Source organism: Hypanus sabinus, chromosome 19 (genome assembly GCF_030144855.1).
Source record: "Hypanus sabinus isolate sHypSab1 chromosome 19, sHypSab1.hap1, whole genome shotgun sequence".
Taxonomy (NCBI): domain Eukaryota; kingdom Metazoa; phylum Chordata; class Chondrichthyes; order Myliobatiformes; family Dasyatidae; genus Hypanus; species Hypanus sabinus.
Window position 1 is genome coordinate 68,442,172 of NC_082724.1, and position 20,339 is coordinate 68,462,510.

The following is a 20,339-nucleotide window of genomic DNA, read 5'->3' on the forward strand; positions in this document are numbered from 1 at the left end:
ACACAGTCAAAGGCCTGCAGGAGTTTGTTGGTATGGTGAACTTCTACCACCGTTTCCTCCCCTCTGCAGCCCGTATCATGTGCCCTTTGTACACCCTGATGTCTGGTAAAGGCAAGGACATTACTTGGGACGAGGAGGCCACGGCCACTTTCATTAAAGCCAAGGAAGCCTTGGCAGATGCCGCAATGCTGATGCACCCCAGGACAGAGGTTCTGACCGCCCTCACGGTGGACGCATCCGACACAGCAGTCGGTGGGGTGCTGGAGCAGCTCATCGAGGGGCGCTGGCAACCCCTGGCATTCTTCAGCAAGCACCTACGACCACCCGAACTCAAGTACAGTGCTTTCAACCGGGAGCTGTTGGCACTGTATCTGGCAATCCGTCATTTCAGGTACTTCTTAGAAGGCCATGTTCACGGACCACAAACTGTTGACCTTCGCGTTCATGAAGGTGTCCGATCCCTGGTTGGCTCGGTCCTACATCTCCGAGTACACGACGGACATCCAGCATGTCTCGGGAAAGGACAACATCATGGCGGACGCATTCTCCAGACCAGCTGTCCAGGCCCTGTCCCGGGGGTGGACTATGCAGCACTGGCGGAGGCACAGCAGGCAGAGGACGAGATGCCCAGCTACAGGACCGCAGCCTCGGGTTTGCAGCTGCAGGACTTCCTCATAGGCCCAGGTGAGTGGACCCTCCTGTGCGACATGGCTACCGGCCAACCTCGCCCCATCCTGGCCAGCCTGGAGGCGGCGAGTTTTCGACTCCATACACGGTTTGGCGTACCCATCTATCAGGACAACCCTATGACTGGTCTCCAGCAAGTTCGCGTGGCATGGACTTCACAAGCAGGTCAGTGAATGGGCCAGAACGTGCGCGCAGTGCCAAACAGCCAAGGTGCAGCAGCACACTAAAGCCCCACCGCAGCAGTTCGAACCCACCCGCCGGAGGTTCGACCACATTCATGTGGATATCGTGAGCCCCCTACCAGTGTCCCGAGGAGCACAGTACCTCCTAACTATGGTAGACCGGTTCACGAGGTGGCCAGAGGCAGTCCCGCTCACCGACACATCTGCCGATTCCTGCGCCTGAGCACTGATTGCAACCTGGGTAGCACGCTTTGGGGTACTGGCCCACATTACCTCCGACAGAGGTGCCCAGTTCACCTCCAGCCTGTGGTCGTCTGTGGCCAGCCTGTTGGGAACGCAGCTACACCACACAACTGCCTACCACCCACAGACAAACGGACTAGTGGAACGCTTCCACCGTCACTTGAAGTCAGCTCTCATGGCCCACCCGAGAGGACCTAACTGGGTGGATGAGCTTCCCTGGGTCCTGCTTGGAATTCGTACAGCGCCCAAAGAGGATCTGCACACCTCGTCGGCCGAGTTGGTGTATGGCGCACCCCTGGCCTTTCCAGGAGAGTTCATACCAGCCCCAAGGGGGCAAGAGGAAGAACCTGCAGCAGTCCTGGACAGGCTACATGAAAGGCTCGACAACCTGGCCCCCGGGCCGACTTCACAGCATGAACAGTCCCCGACCCATGTACCCAAAGACCTGCAGAACTGTAAGTTTGTGTTTGTACGAAGGGGCGGACACCGGGCACCACTACAGTGGCCGTACAAAGGGCCATTCAAGGTGATCAACAACAATGGGTCCACTTACGTTCTGGACATTGGTGGGAGAGAGGAGGTTTTCACAGTGGACCGACTCAAACCAGCCCATGTGGACTTGGCACAGCCAGTCGAGGTTCAGGCACCGCGGCGCAGAGGCAGACCTCCCAAACAGAGGCTGATCCAGACTGTGGACATTAGGGGGTGTATCGCCAGTTCTGGGGGGGGTTTATGTGGTGACCCACTTTCTGCGCAGGCGAACTGGCTCACAAATAGCCAGCGCGTGGGGGGAGACTTTGGTAATGCACCTCCGACGTCATTTCTGCCTGGAGAGGGCAGGTGCTAGGGATTTAAATGCCAGCACCACGAAGTTTGAATAAACTAGTTTCGAAATGACTTACCGACTGCGTGTCGTTATTCCAGTGCTGTGTGTAGCACATCGCTACAATCTTGCATTTTATTGTTTAGCTGCACTCAAACTTTTAATAAATGATATCAAAAAAATAGTATCCTAAGTTGGCATTTTGCATTGTCAGATTGAGCTGATTCAGCCATGGTTGATAGCTCATCTAGAAGGAAAACTCAGATCTCAAACCTTCACTGCCCTGTGGCTATACCCACGCACAGGAGTAAACCCCAAAGAAAAATCTGGAGCTGGAGTCCCTAATGTAGTCCTACTTTGAGTTCAATGATGACTGGCAACTCTTGATGACATTGGTGCTAAACTGTATCAGTCCCTGGCCATTCCTTTGAATTTATCAGTTCCATGGAGAGGGAAAAGCCTATTGCATGGGCAACAGCTTGCTCTCCATATCATACTGTCCTGGCTTGCATATCACATAGACAGCTAGGACACAACATCTATGGTTGACCCCAACCAGCAGAGATCAGCTTAGTTTTACGTGAAATGGGGCTCAATTTGAAATCACTTTCTCTTTATGAGAATACAGATTACTTTATTGGTAGCTTTTACACTTTATTCTGCATTTTCATTGTTTTATCTTGTCCTACCCTCAATGCACTGTGTCGTGGTTTGATCTGTATGCAAGACAAGCTTTGCTTTGTGTCTTGTGTACATGTGACAATAATAAACCAATAGAGTGTCTTGAAAAAGTATTCAGCCCCACACCCATTTTCACATTTTACTGCCTCATTTTCTAAATTTAAAATATATTGAAGTAGGATTTTTGAGCTAATCTACAAAACTTTGTGCATCATGTCAAATCAAAAGAAAAATTCCAAAACCTGTCAACAATTTACTAAAAGTTATGCTGCTGAAAAAGTATTCATCCCTTTTGTAACTACTATGCTAACTTTCATCAGGGGCAGTACGGTACATTACCATACCAAATCACCCAATTTGTTGTAGAGAATTGGAGGATCACCTGTTTTGAAGGAATTCTTGTGAATAAATACCCCCCCACCCCCACCGTAAGGTCCAACAGTATGGTATGTTTACAATAGACCAAACCAAAATGAATACAAAAGGCAAGTCAGGAAAGTGATAAAAGAGAAGCACAAATCAAGAGGCACTAAGCATACTTCAGAGCTCAGTGCAGTCCACCAGGAAAAAGCTGAAAAATATGAAATCACAGTCATACTGCCAAGGTCAGGCCATCCCTCTAAACTTAGTCACCAAAGAAGAATGGCATTTGTAAGCGAGGCCACTATGACACCAACAATCATTTTGAATGTGCTGCAGAAGTCAGTGGCTGCAACTGGAGATGAAGTTCATAGCTCCACAATCTCTGAGACCTTGCACAAAAGGAGTATTTATGGAAGAGTGGAATGAAAGAAGCACTGATCAAAAAAAAAGGCATATCCTTGCCCATAAAAACTTAGCAAAGCATCACTTAGAAGATACTGTAAAGACATGGAAGAATGTCTTGTGGTCAGATGAAACTAAAGTAGAACTCTTGGGCCTCAACACTAAGGAGTACATGTGGCATAAATCTAATACTGCATGTCAGCCAGGTTACACCATCCCTGCTATAAAATATGGTGGCGATAGCATCATACTATGAGGATGTTTTTCAGCAGCAGGCACTAGAATTCTGGTCAGGATTGATGAAAAGATGAATGCTGCTAAATACAGAGAAATCCTGGATAAAAACCTTCTACCCTTTGCTAGAAAGCTTAAACTGGGGAGGAAGTTCATCTTTCAGCAAGACAATGACACTGTCAAAGCAACCATGGAGTGGCTTCAAATGAAGAAAATCGATGTCCTTGATTGGCCCGGTCAGAGTCCTGACTTCAACCCAATTGAACATCTCTGGCAAAACCTCAAGATTGCTGTCCATAGCTCCTACCCATCTAACCTGCCATAATTTGAGCAATTTTGCAAGAAGTAACAACTGAGCAAAAGGGGGGTAAATACTTTTGAACTGCTGACATTTCAGTTTTTGAACTTTTAGTTTTTCATGCTTTACAATTGTCCATTTTGGGCTTTATTGGTAAAAATGAGCATGCACTTCATAAATAAAAATTCTCAGTTAAATTGATCAAAATCCCTGGTTGTAATACTCATGCATTTGAACAAAGAGTTGTGTGCTGAATAATGTTAAAAGGCTCTGTACGTTTCATTGTTTTATACACTCAGTGGCAACTTTATTAGGTTCACCTGTGCCCATTCTCATCAATGCAAATATCTAATCATATGGCAGTAACTTACTGCATAAAAGCATGCAGACATGGTCAAAAGGTTCATTTGTTGTTGACACCAAACATCAGAATAGGGAAGAAATATGAGCCAAGATACCATCACAAACACAAGAAAATCTGTAGATGCTGGAAACTCAGATGTAAGGTCTCAACCTGAAAGATCAACTGTTCATTCTTTTCCATAGATGTTGTCTGACCTGCCGAGTTCCTCCAGCATTTTGTGTGTGTTTCTAAGGACCAATGTTTGATCCTGATCTTGAGCAGAATTTGCATATTCTCACTGCCTTCCTCTGGGTGCTCTACTTTCCTCTCACATCCTAAAGATATTGAATGGTATGGTAACTAACTGCTGTAATTGCCTCCTGCCTAAGTGGAGGCTGCGGTAGGTGAATTGGAGGGAAGGGATGAGAGAGGATAAATATGATTAGTGTGAGTTGGTTCCTATTGACCAATACGGATGTGGTGAACTACATAAACCTGTCTGGACACGCCCCCTGCTGACATCTCCTGTGGCTGCTCCCACAGACCCCCGTATAAAGGCGATCAAGGCCTGAGCCCGGCCTCTCAGTCTCCAGGATGCAGTATGGTGGTCACTCACTGCTTGTTCCTTCTTCCAGTCAATAAAAGCCGATATCTCACCTTACGTCTCAGAGTGAGTTATTGATGGTGCATCAACGGACACCGGGCCAAAGAGTCTGTTTCCATGCTGTGTAACAATGCATATTCAAGGTAATTCTGTATTTGGAGCTAGGTTCACAGCAAAGACTAAAGGGGAAAAAAATAAACAGAAAATCTTACAATCTCATCTCATTAATTTTCATCTAATGTTCTCAATGTTTATTGCTTGCTTGTTTGTTTGAGTGTTTGTGTTTGTAAGACTGTATGTAATTTTGGTCTTTGTTGTCCTTTGTACATTGGTTGGGTATCCATTCTGTTGGGTGTGGACTTTCAATGATTCTATTGTGTTTCGTGTATTTGTGAATGCCCACTAGAAAATTAATCTCAGGGTTGTACATGGTGACATATATATGTTTTGGTAATAAATTTACTTTGAACTTTGTACTCATAACTATGTCTCTTAGTTTGAATATGTGAAGTTTGGAACGAAATCCACAGACAACATCAACTCAAAAATCAACAGCTTTAATATCAAACAACTCATTTTATTTATGGAAGTATATACATAGCTTTAAAAAAATCATGCAATCACACTGATGAGAAACAGTGCACTGCCACACAGTGGTACACCTCTGTATGTACTGTACATGTCATCACAAATACCCGTGTCTAAAGTTGAGAACTAAAGCAATTTTTATTTCACCAACACCAGCAATTTTATTTTGTAACTCTAACTTTTAACATAACTTTATCAAAAAAACACTATCCTATTTGACATTTTCTATTCTGTCAGACCTGCCTACGTTAGTTTGACCAGGGATCCGTTTGAATCGTTTTTCCTTTTTTAGAATATAGTTTACACTTTCTGGGCATTAAGTCAACTAAAGTTTCTTAGAGTGAAGCAGGTCTAATCTTAAACCTCGATTTCCAGATGACTAAATATTCACAATGCTTTTCCCCTTCATTCACTATTCTAGGTTTATCTGAAATATAGAAATTATTTTCATCTCTATCCGTAGCCCTGGAAAAGAACTCTACCTGCATAAATTCATACTCTCAAAAGGATGTTCTTGCTGCCTATTGAGATTTCTGCTTCCACTATTGTATGCAGAGCCTTTCATTCCAGATACTGGGATTTAATTTAGATATAAAAGAAATGGAAGGATCTTCAAATTTTGCAGAGAAACACACATCAATACTGGAAGAACTCAGCAAGTTAGACAGCATATATGGAGAGGAATAAACAGTCAAAGTTTCTGGCTGAGATCTTTCACCAGTCCTGATGAAGGCTGGCCCAGATGTTTCTAAGGCCCTGCGCCCAACCCAGTGGGCTTTGCTGGAGATAGGGTGTCAAATTTGTTCAATGCCTTACTAACGCCAGGTCGAGTCTATTCTTGGATCAGACTGCTTAATTCTTAGATTATCTGCTTGTATTTTATGTAGTTCTTTTATGCACAATAACAGTTTAATATACTTCTGTTGAGGAGAAACTTGACAAAAGAACAAGGTTTCAGAAAAAATATCTCAGAGCAAGGTGCCGTGGAGGAGGGGCGCTCAGTCAGAGGAAGGTGTTTCCAAGCATTAGGACCTTGGATTGACAAAGACATGGTCACCAACAAGGAAATCAAAGCACCATAAGAAGCCTCAATTTAAGGGGCACATTGATTTTGTAGAGTCACAGGGCAAAAGGAGGTTAACTCACAATCAGGAGACATAAGAGATGTTGGCACCTGGAGCTACAAACAGCCTGTTGGAAGAACACAATAGGTGGGGTAGCATCAGTATGAGGACTCAGGTTCTGATGCAGGTTTTGACTTGTAACACGACCCCCACATCCCTACCCCCACAGGGGCTAGTCAAGCAACCGAATTCCTCCCACAGATCGTTGGTTGCTTTACTTACATCTGTTCTCTTTTCACCCACCACTCCTGTGCTTGCTAACCAAGAAATTCTCAATTTTAACATTTTCATGTTTACCTTCATTAACTCACCCATAGGATCTAGTGTCATAGAGGACCACAACTCTGAAACAGGTCTTTTGGCCTATCTAGTCCATGCCAAACTATTATTCTGGCTAGTCCCATTGAAGCATCTGGACCTTAATCTTCCATATCCCTCACGTCCATGTTCTTATCTAAATTTCTATCAAATGATTTCTTATTTAATATCAAACCTACTTCCACCACTTCTGCTGACAGCTCATTCAACACTTGCACCACCCTCTGAGTGAAGAAGATCTTCTTCTGGTTCCATTTAAATATTTTACCTTTCACCCTTAACCTCTAGCTGAAATTTCACCTAATCTCAGTACAAAAAGCCTGCCTGCATTAACCCTATCTATATGCCTCATAATTTTGTATGCCTGTATCTGTGGGAATTTAAGTTTGATCACTTTGGGAGAGCCACATTAAACACAGAAAATGAGACATTTGGCTGTGGAAGCGTAAATGCTCGACTACACCATTTAAAAAGATGTGTTAAACAATTGGCAACTTAAAAATGCCTAAAGAACCACCACCAAATTTAAAATCTGTAAAATAATTTAAAATATCAGCTGTTCCTTAAAGCCAAATCCTTGAAATGAGGGAGGAAAATCCTTACATGTCCAGACCCTCAAGAATCTCAGCAAAAATCCTCGTCTGGGAACTGCTTTCACCAAACACCCATCACAAATCTAAAGAAGCTCATTGACTACACAATGCAGTCTCTCCTGATGCAAATATTTTGATGCTATTTCAATGAAGGCCTTAACACAGGAATTATTTTCGAATTGTACCATGACATCCATAATTGCTACAGTTATCCTTGCTAAAATCCCAGCATTGTCTTAAAAGCATGAACTTCTAAAAAAAAAGATCAATCTACCTTGAGAAACCTTGCTAGATCGCTGTTCGAGCAGCGTGATATGTCTCTTGATCAGGGAATCCATCTCATTCCAACATCACCTAGGAAAATAGCCCAGAGTTTTAGTAGCCTAGTAGCAGCATTGACATACCTTGTCCATGCTTGGTCAAGCCAGAGGCAAGATCACGCTTTGTGGGGCAAATATTTGTCCTTCAAAGCAAGACATTCAACAAAATCAGATTATATACATTTTACCAAATTCCTCAGGCTTGTGGTACGTTTAAAATCCTTCCCAGTGCAGCAGATCAACACAAGTAACAAATTCCTTGTTTTTCCAATCACTAATATTCCTACCAAAACCTTCTCCAGCTCCATCAACATCCAAATCTTCATTAATTAAATCTTTCTTCAAGCAATTTAGATTCTTTATTCTCTAAACAGATATGGGCACCATCACATATCAGAAAAAATTCCTCCACCTTCCTACTTATTACAAGGAGGTTTGGACCTCCAAGTTAGACAACCAAGATCCTCACCCCCACCATCTAATATTGATGCCATTAATGATACAACTAGGAGGGTTTTAAAACGTAACAAAATTCCCAATATCATCCAATGTGACCAAAGTATTTCAAAACTCCTTTCTTAATGATGAAGTAAATCCGACAGGCCAAGAGGCTTAATTCTGCTCCATATCTTAAAGTCTGAAAATTAATAGGTAATAAAAATGAGGTTTTAAAAAAAAACTCCTAACTCCTGCATGGTGTTCAATCTTCTCAGAAATTCAGGGATAGCTCTTTGACTCACCTATTCAAACATCACCTATGCAACCTATGGACAGGTCAAATGAGCTACAGCAATGAAATCCAATCTTAAATGTTGATTGCCCATTTTTTTATTATCATCTTTGCTCAGATTGATATCAAGACCCAAGATCTCAAGAGCAGTTGTTCCATGATTTTAAGAGTTTTATAGATATCCTTGTGAAAAAATAATTACAAGACCCATGAAAACCAAGGCAGTAAAATGTGCTCTATCAACTATCCAAATATCTCTGCAATTCTCACTTTCTCATAAATATAATTAAATGTCCACAATAATATTACATACAAATCAGGTCACACTTCTTCACACCCCTCTTCCCTGTGATAGGTCTAATTTCTGCTCTGATAAGTTTAATCCTGATGGTGAGATTAGAATATTAGGTCAATAAAATGTCTACCCATATCCATCAGACCAAGAGCGTTTGTAATAACCTAATAAACTCTCAGAATCAAATACCTTGGCAAGGTTTAGAAATGGCATAGCATTAATTTTTATATTTCTCTTGGCCCCGGGTTAAGTTTTATAAAATTTACAATATTTTGATTGTATGGAACTGGGAGTCACCACTGAAAATCCTTTCAGTTCACTGTTCTGTTTCTGATGATGACTGCATCTGCCAATCCTCCAACTAAAATATCTGTAAACAACTTGAGCAAAATTGAACCAGTGGTAATTGGCCTCAAGTTACTGATTAAGTTGTAGCATTATTGGATTGTCTGATTTGGGAATCACAGTTTGGCTGTTTTAATGTTATATGGTGTTTTCACCAAGAGGAATTAAACTGTCCTAAATGTTGATGTCAATTTACCTGATGTCACCAGTTCAGCAGCAGTATCTCTTCTACAATCATTATGTGCCTCCCTCCATAATCTCAACCAGTCATGTCAAATAAATTTTAATTGTTAGCCTGAAACAATTCTGGGTTAAAGTTTCCTACATTACTGCCACAAAGTGAGATTAAAATGAACATCAGTAGCTAATAATCAGATCACATTAATACAGCCATCTATTAGAGGTCTTAACAGTGTTCTTTCATTTTCCTCAAACGCTCTCATATATTTGCCATTCCTCCTCTGTTTCACCGCATTAAGCTGGCCTGACTTCTTCGAGCCTCCTCTGCTCACCTCACCAGCATCCTCGGAATGGCAAATAGCTTAGCTTGCAGTCAGCATCGATCTCATTGCACAGAAGGTCCAATTCATTAAAAAGCTACAGTACTGTGCAAAATTTTTTTAGGGGTATATATACACACACCAGTCTTTGGTCACCAGTACAATCTTCTACGTGGTGGTGTGTTGACTAGAAAGGCTGGCTCTGAGGTAGGGGTCAAACTGGACACACTGGAGGGTATGGTAGAACAGAGGATGCTGTAGAGGATCCTGGCAATTCTGGACAATGTTTCTCACCCTCTGCAGACCACTTTGACTGAACAGAGGAGCTCTTTCAGTAATAGACTAAGGCAACTGTGCTCCTCCAAAGAGGTCACGCTTACCCTTGGCCATAGGGCTCTATAATGAGTGAACCTATAGCCAAGGAAGTGATGATCCCTCCTGTTAGAGGTGACATTTTTTTATTCTTTCTAACTTTTCCAATATTTTTATATCTGTGCACTTGTGATACTACTATGGCACTGTAATTTCCTTTGCGATCAAGCTAGGGTACCTAAGACTTGGACACAGTACTGTGTAGTAATTTTATGTATTGCACTGTATTGCTGCCACAAGAAATAAATAAATTTCATGACATACGTGAGTGGTGATAAAGCTGATTCAGATATGGGTCCCGATTGTGAACTGAGCAGGAGGGGAGTGGGAAGGGAGCAGGAGAAGGGGAAACATGGTTGGGAAAAGGGAATGGGAGAGGGGAGGGAGCAGGAAGCAGAGAGGCAATTAGTAATGATGAATAAACCAACTGTTTGAAAATCAAATGACTTTGCCTAGTGTCTCAGGGTTGGGTATATCTGAACTCACAACACCCGCTCCGCACCTCTGGTGCCCCTCTGCCACCTGTTCTACACCCCTCCCACAGTGCTCCACTATTGTTTGTTACTGCCAGACTTAAAAACTCTCTTCTCCACTCCATGACAATATAGTACCGTGTAAAGGTCTGTTCCCAAGATTTTTGCACAGTACTGTATGCTACAAAAATACTTCTATCTGTAACGCTACCCAAGCTAGATCTAGTACCATCTGCTGAAAACAGATGTTGATGCTGGTACTGTCTTATTGTCTACGAGGATTCTATTTGAACACAGCACTATACACCATGAACATCTGTAGCCAGGATGACCATGTCTCTTCTTCACTACCAAAAGCTTCTTCCAAAACTCCCAGAGGTAAAGTGGATTTCTCTTCAAGTCTCCCACTGTGCCAAGCTTGCTGAAGATTTGTTTATTCGTTTTCAACTTGAGCTCAGTGAGAATCAAAATATTTAATGTTTTTTTTTTGCTGGCAATGGGCCTAATAGCTCTGGTTTTAATTCAGATGGACTGGATCCTACCCTTATCATTGGCTGCAGGAAGCTTTATACAAAATCCTTCCAGAATTACGAAGCACGAGGTGGCAGTGTTACTTGTGCTGTTTGAACCCGACTGTAAAAGGAAATCCCACCCACACTCACAGTAGAATGACATAATTATCTCTGGATCAGAGTTGCTCCAAGCCTCACTAATGGTATAAATGTTGCACTTGGCATAAACCCAACTAAATGCAGGATATGTGTCAGCTCTTCCACAGTTAGCACATTATGTTATTATGACCTGTGGCAGAATGGCTCATCTGATCCCAGTGTCCCCCAACCCCTTTCATACTGAACACGCCTTTCAAACCATCCCTTCCAGTCTCTGCAGTTTCCCTCCACCTCACAATTCTCTGATTTATACAAACTTCCCACCTTATTCTGGCATTTGACCTCTTCTCTTTCCTGTCCCATTGAAGGGTCTCGGCCTGAAACGTTGACTCTTTAGTCCTCTCCATATATGCCATTAGACCTGCTGAGTTCCTCCTGCATTTTGTCTGTTTGCAGCAAAAATCCCAGCATCTTCAGAAATGAGTTTGTCTAACTCTGAGTGATATGATTCTGGAGAAGCATTTTCCAAGTTAATCATTTCGTCCAGTGCCAACCACCCCTGAAGCCAGCAAAACTACACCTCCTTGCCTCTCTCTCTTCCCTGAATATTGTTTCCAGTATCCAAGCTTGTCTTGGCCCATCCTATGGTTCCAAGTAAAATGTTGTATATATTGTCTTTGGACATTCTGCCATAATACACAAAAGTGAATGCTATTTATAGAGATGGGAAACTTTATTTTGCTGAGGCAACTATGTGTTATGTTGGGTAAACCCACTGCCACAGGCATTAGAGCAGACTAACATGGGCTACAGAATAACAACAGGGGTCTACAGGGTAACATAATACTAATCGTCTGAACTGCCTGATTCACACGTAGACCAAACAGACAATGTATACTTTAACGAGCAAGTGGTAAATCAAAGGAAGGCTCATTCATTACTTTGTCTAGGGAAACAGGCAATGCAGTTTTACAGTTCACCCCATTTACATTTTTACTCAATAATTCACAAGATGTGGGAAACCTTACCTATGATATTTGACATCTTCCCAATGATGCACCACAGCAAACATCTGATCTGCTTGCATTATAGTTTGGCATGGCAGCTGCTCTGCTCAAGACCGTGAGTAGTTGTGTAGAGATGTGAACGTAGCCCGGACTTCCACGCAAACCAGCCTGCTCTCAGTGATTCTACCCTTCTCACTGCCAGTATAATCATGGACCCCAACCTCCTGAACTCTCAGTCTGCCACTTTGTTGACCACTACTGCATTTTCTCTGTAATTGTAACACCAGATTCTGCATCCTGTTATTATAAGACCATAAGATATAGGAGCCAAATGAAGCCATTCAGCTCATCAAGTCTGTTCCACCAATCAATTATGGCTGATTTATTATCCCTCCCAACCCAGTTCTCTAGCCTTCTCTCTGTAACCTTTGATACTCTGACTAATCAAGAACCTATCAACCTCCTCTTTATATATACCCAAAAACTTGGTCTCCACAGCCATCTATGGCAATGATTTGATATAATTATGTTTAGAATGACCCTTCAAAATGGGGCAATCATTTGAAAGTGAGGTGTGCAGGAATTGCAGAATCTCTGTGACACTCTATCTTGGAGGACTGTGGAGGATTGTGGGGACTATTTTATGGGGGGGGTGGAAATTAAAGAGGAGTTAGATATATTTCCGAAAGTTGAGGGAATTGAGTGTCATGGAGGCTTAACACAGGAATTAAAAAACGTAGAACATAAAACCGTATAGTACTGGCCCTTCAGGCAATGATGCTGTGCTGACCTTCTAGCCTAATCAATTTAATCCTTCCCTTCAACATAGCCCTTCATATTTCTATCACCATTTTTCCATCATTATTTTCAGAAGGCAATTGATAACGTGCCTCACGTGAGGCTGCCTAACAAGATAAAATCCCATGGTGTTACTGGCATGGATAGAAGAATGGCTGGCAGACAGGAGGCAGTGAGTGGGAATAAAGGGGACCTTTTCTAGTTGGCTGCCAGTGACCAGTAGTGTTCTTCAGGGGACAGTATTAGGTATGAAGGTAGGTGGATGGGTAGGTAGTGCTGAGGAAGCAATGTGAAAGTTATTTTCCATAGTAGGGGAGTCCAGGACAAGAGAGCACAACTTCAGGAATGAAGAACGTCCATTTAAAAAAGATGCAGATAAATTACTTTAGTCAGAGGCTGGTAAATCTGTGGAATTTGTTGCCACAAGTGGCTGTGGAGGCCAAGTCACTGGATGCATTTAAGGCAGAGATAGATAGGTTCTTGATTAGCCAGGGCATCAAAGGGTGTGGGGAGAAGGCAGGGGAGTGGGGATGACTGGAAGAATTGGATCAGCCCATGATTGAGTGGCAGAGCAGACTCATGGGCTGAATTGCCTACTTCTACTCCTATATCTTATGGGCTTATGATTGTAGCAGGACTTAGACAAATTGGAAGAATGGGCAAAGAAGTGGCAGATGGAATACAGTGTTGGGAAATGTATGATAATGCATTTTGGTAAAACAATGGTGCAGACTATTATCTAAATGGGGAGAAGGTTCAAACATCAGAGGTACAGAAGGACTTAGAAGTCCTCGTGCAAGACTCCCAAAAGGTTAATTTACTGGTTGAGTCTGTGGTAAAGGCAGCATCTATAGAATATTAAAACAAGGAGATAATGCTGAAGCTTTATAAGACATTGGTCAGGTCACACTTGGGAGTATTGTCAACAGTTTTGGGCCCCTTATCTCAGAAAGGATATATTGTCATTGGAGGTTCATGAGGATGATTCCAGGAATGAAGAGGCTAACATATGAGGAGCAGTTGGCAGCTTTGGCTCTGTACTTACTGGCATTTAGAAGAATGTGGGGGGATCTCAATGAAACCTACTGAATGTTAAAACAACTAGATGAAACAGATGTGGAGAGGCTGTTTCCTGAGGTGGGAATATCCAGAACTAGAGGGCACACAGCCTTAAAAATTGATCTTTTAGAATGGAAGTAAGGAAGAATTTTTTTTAGCCAGAGTGGTGAATCTGTGGAATGCTCTGCCACAAACTGTGGTGGAGGCCAAGTCTATGGGTATATGTAAAGCAGAAGTCAATAGATTCATGTTTGGTTGGGGCATCAAGGGATATGGTGGGTGGGCAGGTGTTTGCAATTGAATATAATCTGGGATCAGCCATGATGCAATGGTGGGGCAGACTCAACAGGCTGAATAGCCTAATTCTGCTCTTAGGTCTTATGTACCCAAAAGAAACTTGCAGCAGATCATCCATGATGATGCTGAATTGCGGGGCAGGCTTATGGCCAAAATTCTCTCTTTTCTTATGTTCTTATATTCAAAGACAAGGCAGATTAGATAAGAATCATAGCAATGTACAGCATATAAAAGAGGTCTTTTGGCCTACATGTATCCATGAAAACCAAGATATAGATTTAAGCTAATCCCATTTACTAACACAAGGCTGATATTCTTCTAAGCTCTTGTCATCCACATATTTCATAATGTATCTAATGTACCTGTCTCAACCACTTCCTCTTGCAGTTAGTTCCATATATCTACCAGCCACTGTATAATAAATGCTGCTTATTAGGTTCTCGAAAACTATGTCCTGTGCTCACGCAGATACAGGAAGAATATACAAGCTCCTTACAGATGACGTCGGAATTGAACTCTGAACTCCGCTCAGAGCATGATTCTAACCACTATGCTACCATGGTACCCCAAATAGAATCATATGTTTCAAACTGTCTACTACTTTAATCAGCTTTACATTCAGATTTGTATAAACACTGAAAGTAAATTCCTCATTTGTCTTGGCAGGACTTGTACTCACGTCATTGTATGAACAGGCCAGACTCTGGCTGCTAATCCAGTCACCTAACAACAATGTTGCCACAAGCATATTAAAGTGCTAATTTCCACATATTAATCTGGTGTTTCCTATATCTATCCCCTTTTCCTTTAATAATCTCTCAAATCAACAATTCAGCAGATCTCTACTCTATATTCTATTAAGAAACAAACCAGCAAGTCCTTGAAAACAGATAATAGTGGCATTTCACGTTTCCTTCTGACAGAAAGGGAAAGTATGGGCTTGTTAAAGTATGCCAGTTCTCAGAGCATTTTCAGCCTTTCCTCTTACACATGCCTATCAACACCCACCTTATCTGCTACTTGTTGAAGCAGAGAGAGGGGAAAAATGTAGGTGTATTACTAACACCTTTAGAAGATCAGTACCTCAACACCTAGTGTTATCAAAATAGCCCTGAACCAACAGCGGAGAATTTGGAATCAGATTTTGAAACTTGGGAGGAGATTCAGTGCTCTAGTATGTTTTAAAACTCTTTAATTTTCTTCTCAGGTCACAGTCTTGGGTGCAAAATCTGGTTTCAGCCATGCTCTGCAGAGATTGGCTCAGAAATCATATTATCTACCATTTGATCCAAACTTGTACTTGCCCTTCATAAAAGGCAAACATTGCAACAGCTATTTGAGGTCATGGAATATTTGTTCCTGCCAACATGATTTCATAAGCATTCAGTCTGGAATCGAACAAAGACTGGCGCAGGAAATTGTTACTTAACTTTGAAATTATTCAAAATACTTTTTGGATGTATAATATTTAGGATCCAAAAAAAAGGTATTTTTCAGTAGAATCCAAGTGCCATCTCTACATAAAACCATGTCTAATATCCACTACCTTAAACTGAATTGCAGGCTTAGTTAATTTAGCTTGATTTCTCTCTGTTGAACAGCTGATAAAGAATTTTGATACAAGTTCATTAAACGTTCAAGTAGTCCAATTTCAAAATTAGTATTATAATTTAAAAATACAAAAAATATACAAAAATAAATGCTGTATTACAACAGCCTGTACATATTTTACTAGAAATTTATACTACTTGTACACCTTGATTACTAGATTACTAATTCTATAGCTAATGATAGGCTTAATTCCAAATATAATTCTCTTCCACATTTACGATCTGAACAGCTTAAATTACTTCTTACTCACTCTTAACTTTGTACTTCTTCAACCCATGAAAAACATTTACAAAAATTACTTCCTCTTTTATCTATTTCTAACACCTTGTGTAGATCATTATCCAGTTTGGTCTGCAGAAAGCAGAACGTCTTTGAAATAACAACCTGAGGTTTAGTGTATCCTTTTAGATTGATTTGCTAAAGGCAGTCTAACGGGCTTGATTAGCAAATCAATGCTTCACAAATATCCAAAACAAATTTCAGAATATCTCTGAGAAGGATTGAAACACAATGGGATTTTCTTTGTTTATTAAATGAGAACATAAATCCTGGCAGAAAAATACAGTGGATTCCAGTCAATTGAGCCATTGGTTAATCAGGACAGCCACTTATTTGGGACAACTCCTAAAGAACAAAAACTAATTAAGAAAATAGCTAAGATTCCCTTCTTTATTCTGGGCTCTATGCCTCTTAATTGGGATAGAAGAATACTACTGAACAGTTTGTAACTAGTCTCAGCCATCTGCACTGATATGGCTGTTAGACACTAAACTGTGCTTATAACAAACAGATTTTAAGCAGTGTTTGTTGAGTGTGTTTGTGTACAGGTCCTGATGTGTACCAATTAAGCAGAATCCACTGTATACCTATTGAAAAATATGTGAGAAAGAGTAACAAAATTAACTCCACATGAGAAAGGTTAAATCCAATTCTGCTGCTGTACCCCATCCACTTCAAGGATCAATGTGTTGTGCATTCAGAGATGTTCTTCTGCACACCAGTGTCATATTACACGATTAGTTCAGATACTGTTGCCTTCATGTCAGCTTGAACCAGTCAAACCATTCTCCTCTGACCTCTCTCATTAACAAGCCATTTTCACTCACACAACTATCCCTCACTGGATGTTTTTTCATGGAACTGGCATGATGAATGGCTACAGCAGCAGAAGACCACACTGGGTTCACTCCTCTACCTGATAAAATAGCCAGTGAGTGGATGTTCGAAGGTTAATCATCGAACACCTTTTTATGAATCTGTAATCACATACCAGTCAGAATAAGGGTGATAGATTTCTTTCCCTAATGGACATAATATGGATTTGTACAATTATCCCAATTTTACTGTAAATGCTTTGATTCTAGTTATTTACTTACCCAACATGATAGGTTTTGAATTCTTACTCTAGATCCACTGAAATTACAATTTGTTATACACCCATCCCAAATAAAATGAGAAATAGATTTAAAAACAGATATTGAGAAACATGTTTTCACTCAGTGATCAATAGAAGTTGAAGTCAGAAGCTGCACAGAATAATAATGAAATACTGAATGGTTATCTTGCAGCCACCTCTTTCAGAATGACTGCTGTTCAGTTAGTAACTGGTTGGTAGGCTAACAATTTGCATCTTAGCAGTTAGTTTGATTCCCCCAGCAGGAGGGCAGATGGTCAACAGGAAATGTCAGGAATCTGTAGGAATATGTTTGGAAATCAAGCTCCACAGGCAATGCATGTATTTGTGTTTTAAAAATAAAATTTTAAAACTCACCTGCTTTCAATTAAAAATAACAGGTTGTATGTTCACAGACTCTAGTCTCTGCTCTGTCCCAGGCTGATAACTAAGACCATGAAAATAGAGAGAAGTGGTATTTCTCATCTCCTGCCGACATAAAGCAATATGCACTCGCTTGTTCGTATGCCTACTCCCAGTGTGTTTGAACCCCACCACTCATTTTTCTATAATCCATCAGACACACCCACTTTATCTCCTCCTTGCTGAGATAGAAAGAAAAAGTAATATTAGGGTATATTATCACCATCCCCACAACATCTGAATCAAAATGGCCCTGAACCGACAGTTGTGAATTTGGAGGTTTACTCTAGTGGGGATTAACTGCATTATAAACTTAAACAAAGGGAGCTATCCTCTGTGTGCTTCATGGAGTTCTAGGAGCAGGGGCACCCCACCTTCTACCAAATTAACCCTCATGATCAATGTGGAGACAGATAATGCAGGGTGCTGCCAATGACTTCAAACCTACACTGATACCTTGGATGCTCATAAAGGGAGAAAGGTGAGATTCATGCCTCATGTGAGTGAGTGAAAGAGGAGAGGGAAATTAGCTAAGGTTAAATTTTCCCTTGCAAGCAGAAGGAAAAGACTATGGTGTCAAATAGCATAATGCAGCATCTTTACCACTTCAGTTTGAAGTACAATGGTGGCTGGACAGGGCATGGCCAGCATTAACTTCCTGCACTTCATTATGCTTGAGAAGATGACTGTGAACCACTGTGTTCCTTCTGATGAAATAATTCCAGGCAGGCAACAGAGAGTGGCCCCAAGATTCAGACCCAGAGATGGCATTGCATTCCTAAATCAGGATGGTCAGTGTGACTTGGAAGGGAACGAGCATGCAGTGGTATGCTTTTGCTTTATCCTTCCAGGTTTAGGGACTGTTGCCACAGTTGCATCGGTGAGGAACTGCAGTGTATCCAATCACTCTAGCCAAACAGGAGGACACATTACCTGCAAAACCTGCAGATTCTTTGTTATACCTTATTAATAACTAGCTTATTAGGCACGTCAGAATAGAGGAGTCCCTTGTGGATCATTGTAGAAACAAAAGTATTATGTTATTTACCTTGAAGCATCCTAACTGTGAAATGCTCCATTGAGAGAGCAGTGCCTGACGGAGATTTCATTGCTTGCTGCATTTGCTTAATAGTTAACAAAATACAGTCACTGGAAATTAATGAGGGGGCAAAGTGACAAAAATCCTCATGTTTTTGTTTACAGCACTCTGTGTTTGCAGAATGGCCTTTAATCAATGACTTTACTTATTTTGGGGCAGAAAACCCACAGCTGATTGGAGATGTCATTGCTCCATTCCTCACCTGTCTTATCAATTGGCCTTTAGCGTCTTTCATCCCTGAGGCAAGTATCTCCAGTCACTGGATCTCACTCATGCTTAAGAGTTCTTGGCAATATTGTGTTGTGCAGCCAAAACCTGTTGCCGTTCCCCTTTAATATGCAAATACAGAATCCATAACTGACTGCATCTCCACCGGCCATTTTTCAGTACTGAGTAGGCTGGGGGTGGCCACAGGATTTAGCAGAAGAAGGAAAGAAATAAGCCCGAGTTGTAAGACCATAAGACATTGGAGCAGAGTAAATCCATTCAGCCCATTATGTCTGCTCTGCCATTCCATCTTGACCTTAGTTGTACCTTAAGCAAGTGAATGGATTCCACTGTTTAAAAAAAAGCAGTACCCTCAGAAATTCAAGTCATATGTTCAAAACAGATTTCTCAGTAAGTGCAGCACAATGTAATCATTCTGAATCCAGGTCCAGCTCATCGTCCGTAGTGTCCACTGCAGGGTAAGGCTGGTTGTTCTGCAAGTTCACATAATTTACTTGTAAGTTGATATAGTGTTCTCCTTTCAACATGGACTGAACTGATTGAATTTCACAGATGAGTTCAGTAAATACCGGCCGCAGTTCAGGCTTTGGATCCCAGCAGCGCAGCATGATATCAAACCTGTGCAAGACAAAGTCCGATTAAAGTTTAAAAACAGGCTCGTGGTTTGTTATGCTTCTGACTCATTCAAATAGCAGTATGTATTATGGCTCAAAACATGGAGGCACCTTCAAAGCTCCCATAATTCCTGATGACCCTGTGATTTCAATCTCTGAGGCTGACATGAGAACATCCTTCGTGAGGGTGAAACCGTGGAAATGATTCTGGCCGAGTATTAAAGATCTGTGCTGATCAACTGGCTGCAGAGTTCACTAAGGTCATTAATCCCTCATTTCAGCAGTCTGAGGTACCAACTTGCTTCAAGCAGGCTTCAACTTACTTTGAATTTCGAACTTCGAACAAGCCAGCCCATTTCTTTGTTCATTAATCTTTCCAATCCTGCTTCCACTCCGCAAACCTTGCACTGAAGCTTATAGAATTAGATGCAAGAATTTCTGCACTATATCTATAAATGTAAACACTATATCTATAAACATTAACTCTGCCATGCATGGTCCCAAACCCGGCTGCAAAAAGAGGAGGGTTGGGCATCAGGCTTGCACCCCTTCTCGTAAAAACCCAGAAGCAGCTCCGAAGACCCCTTCCCTTGATGGGCTACAGCTCAGATAACTTTAAAGATTGGTTGAGGACTCTGATGAGCTGTTGCCAGCAGCCTATCTCCCAGTAAGGGAAAAGGA

General features: G+C 41.6%; 1 protein-coding gene across 5 annotated transcripts in view; it reads right to left on the minus strand.

The window, feature by feature from the left end:
* The window catches only part of mst1rb (macrophage stimulating 1 receptor b), a 318,451-nt gene that overhangs the window by 40,164 nt on the left and 257,948 nt on the right, over nucleotides 1–20,339 (minus strand). For 2 of the 5 annotated variants that reach the window (XM_059944606.1, XM_059944605.1), the window contains exon 22: nucleotides 4,914–5,039. In XM_059944606.1, the coding sequence (XP_059800589.1) occupies nucleotides 4,946–5,039 (94 nt within the window). In that variant the 3' untranslated portion in view covers nucleotides 4,914–4,945. Of the gene's footprint in view, nucleotides 1–4,275; nucleotides 5,040–5,401; nucleotides 19,663–20,339 lie in introns of those variants that run through there. The other 3 variants (XR_009506864.1, XM_059944604.1, XM_059944603.1) reach the window with 3 other exon arrangements.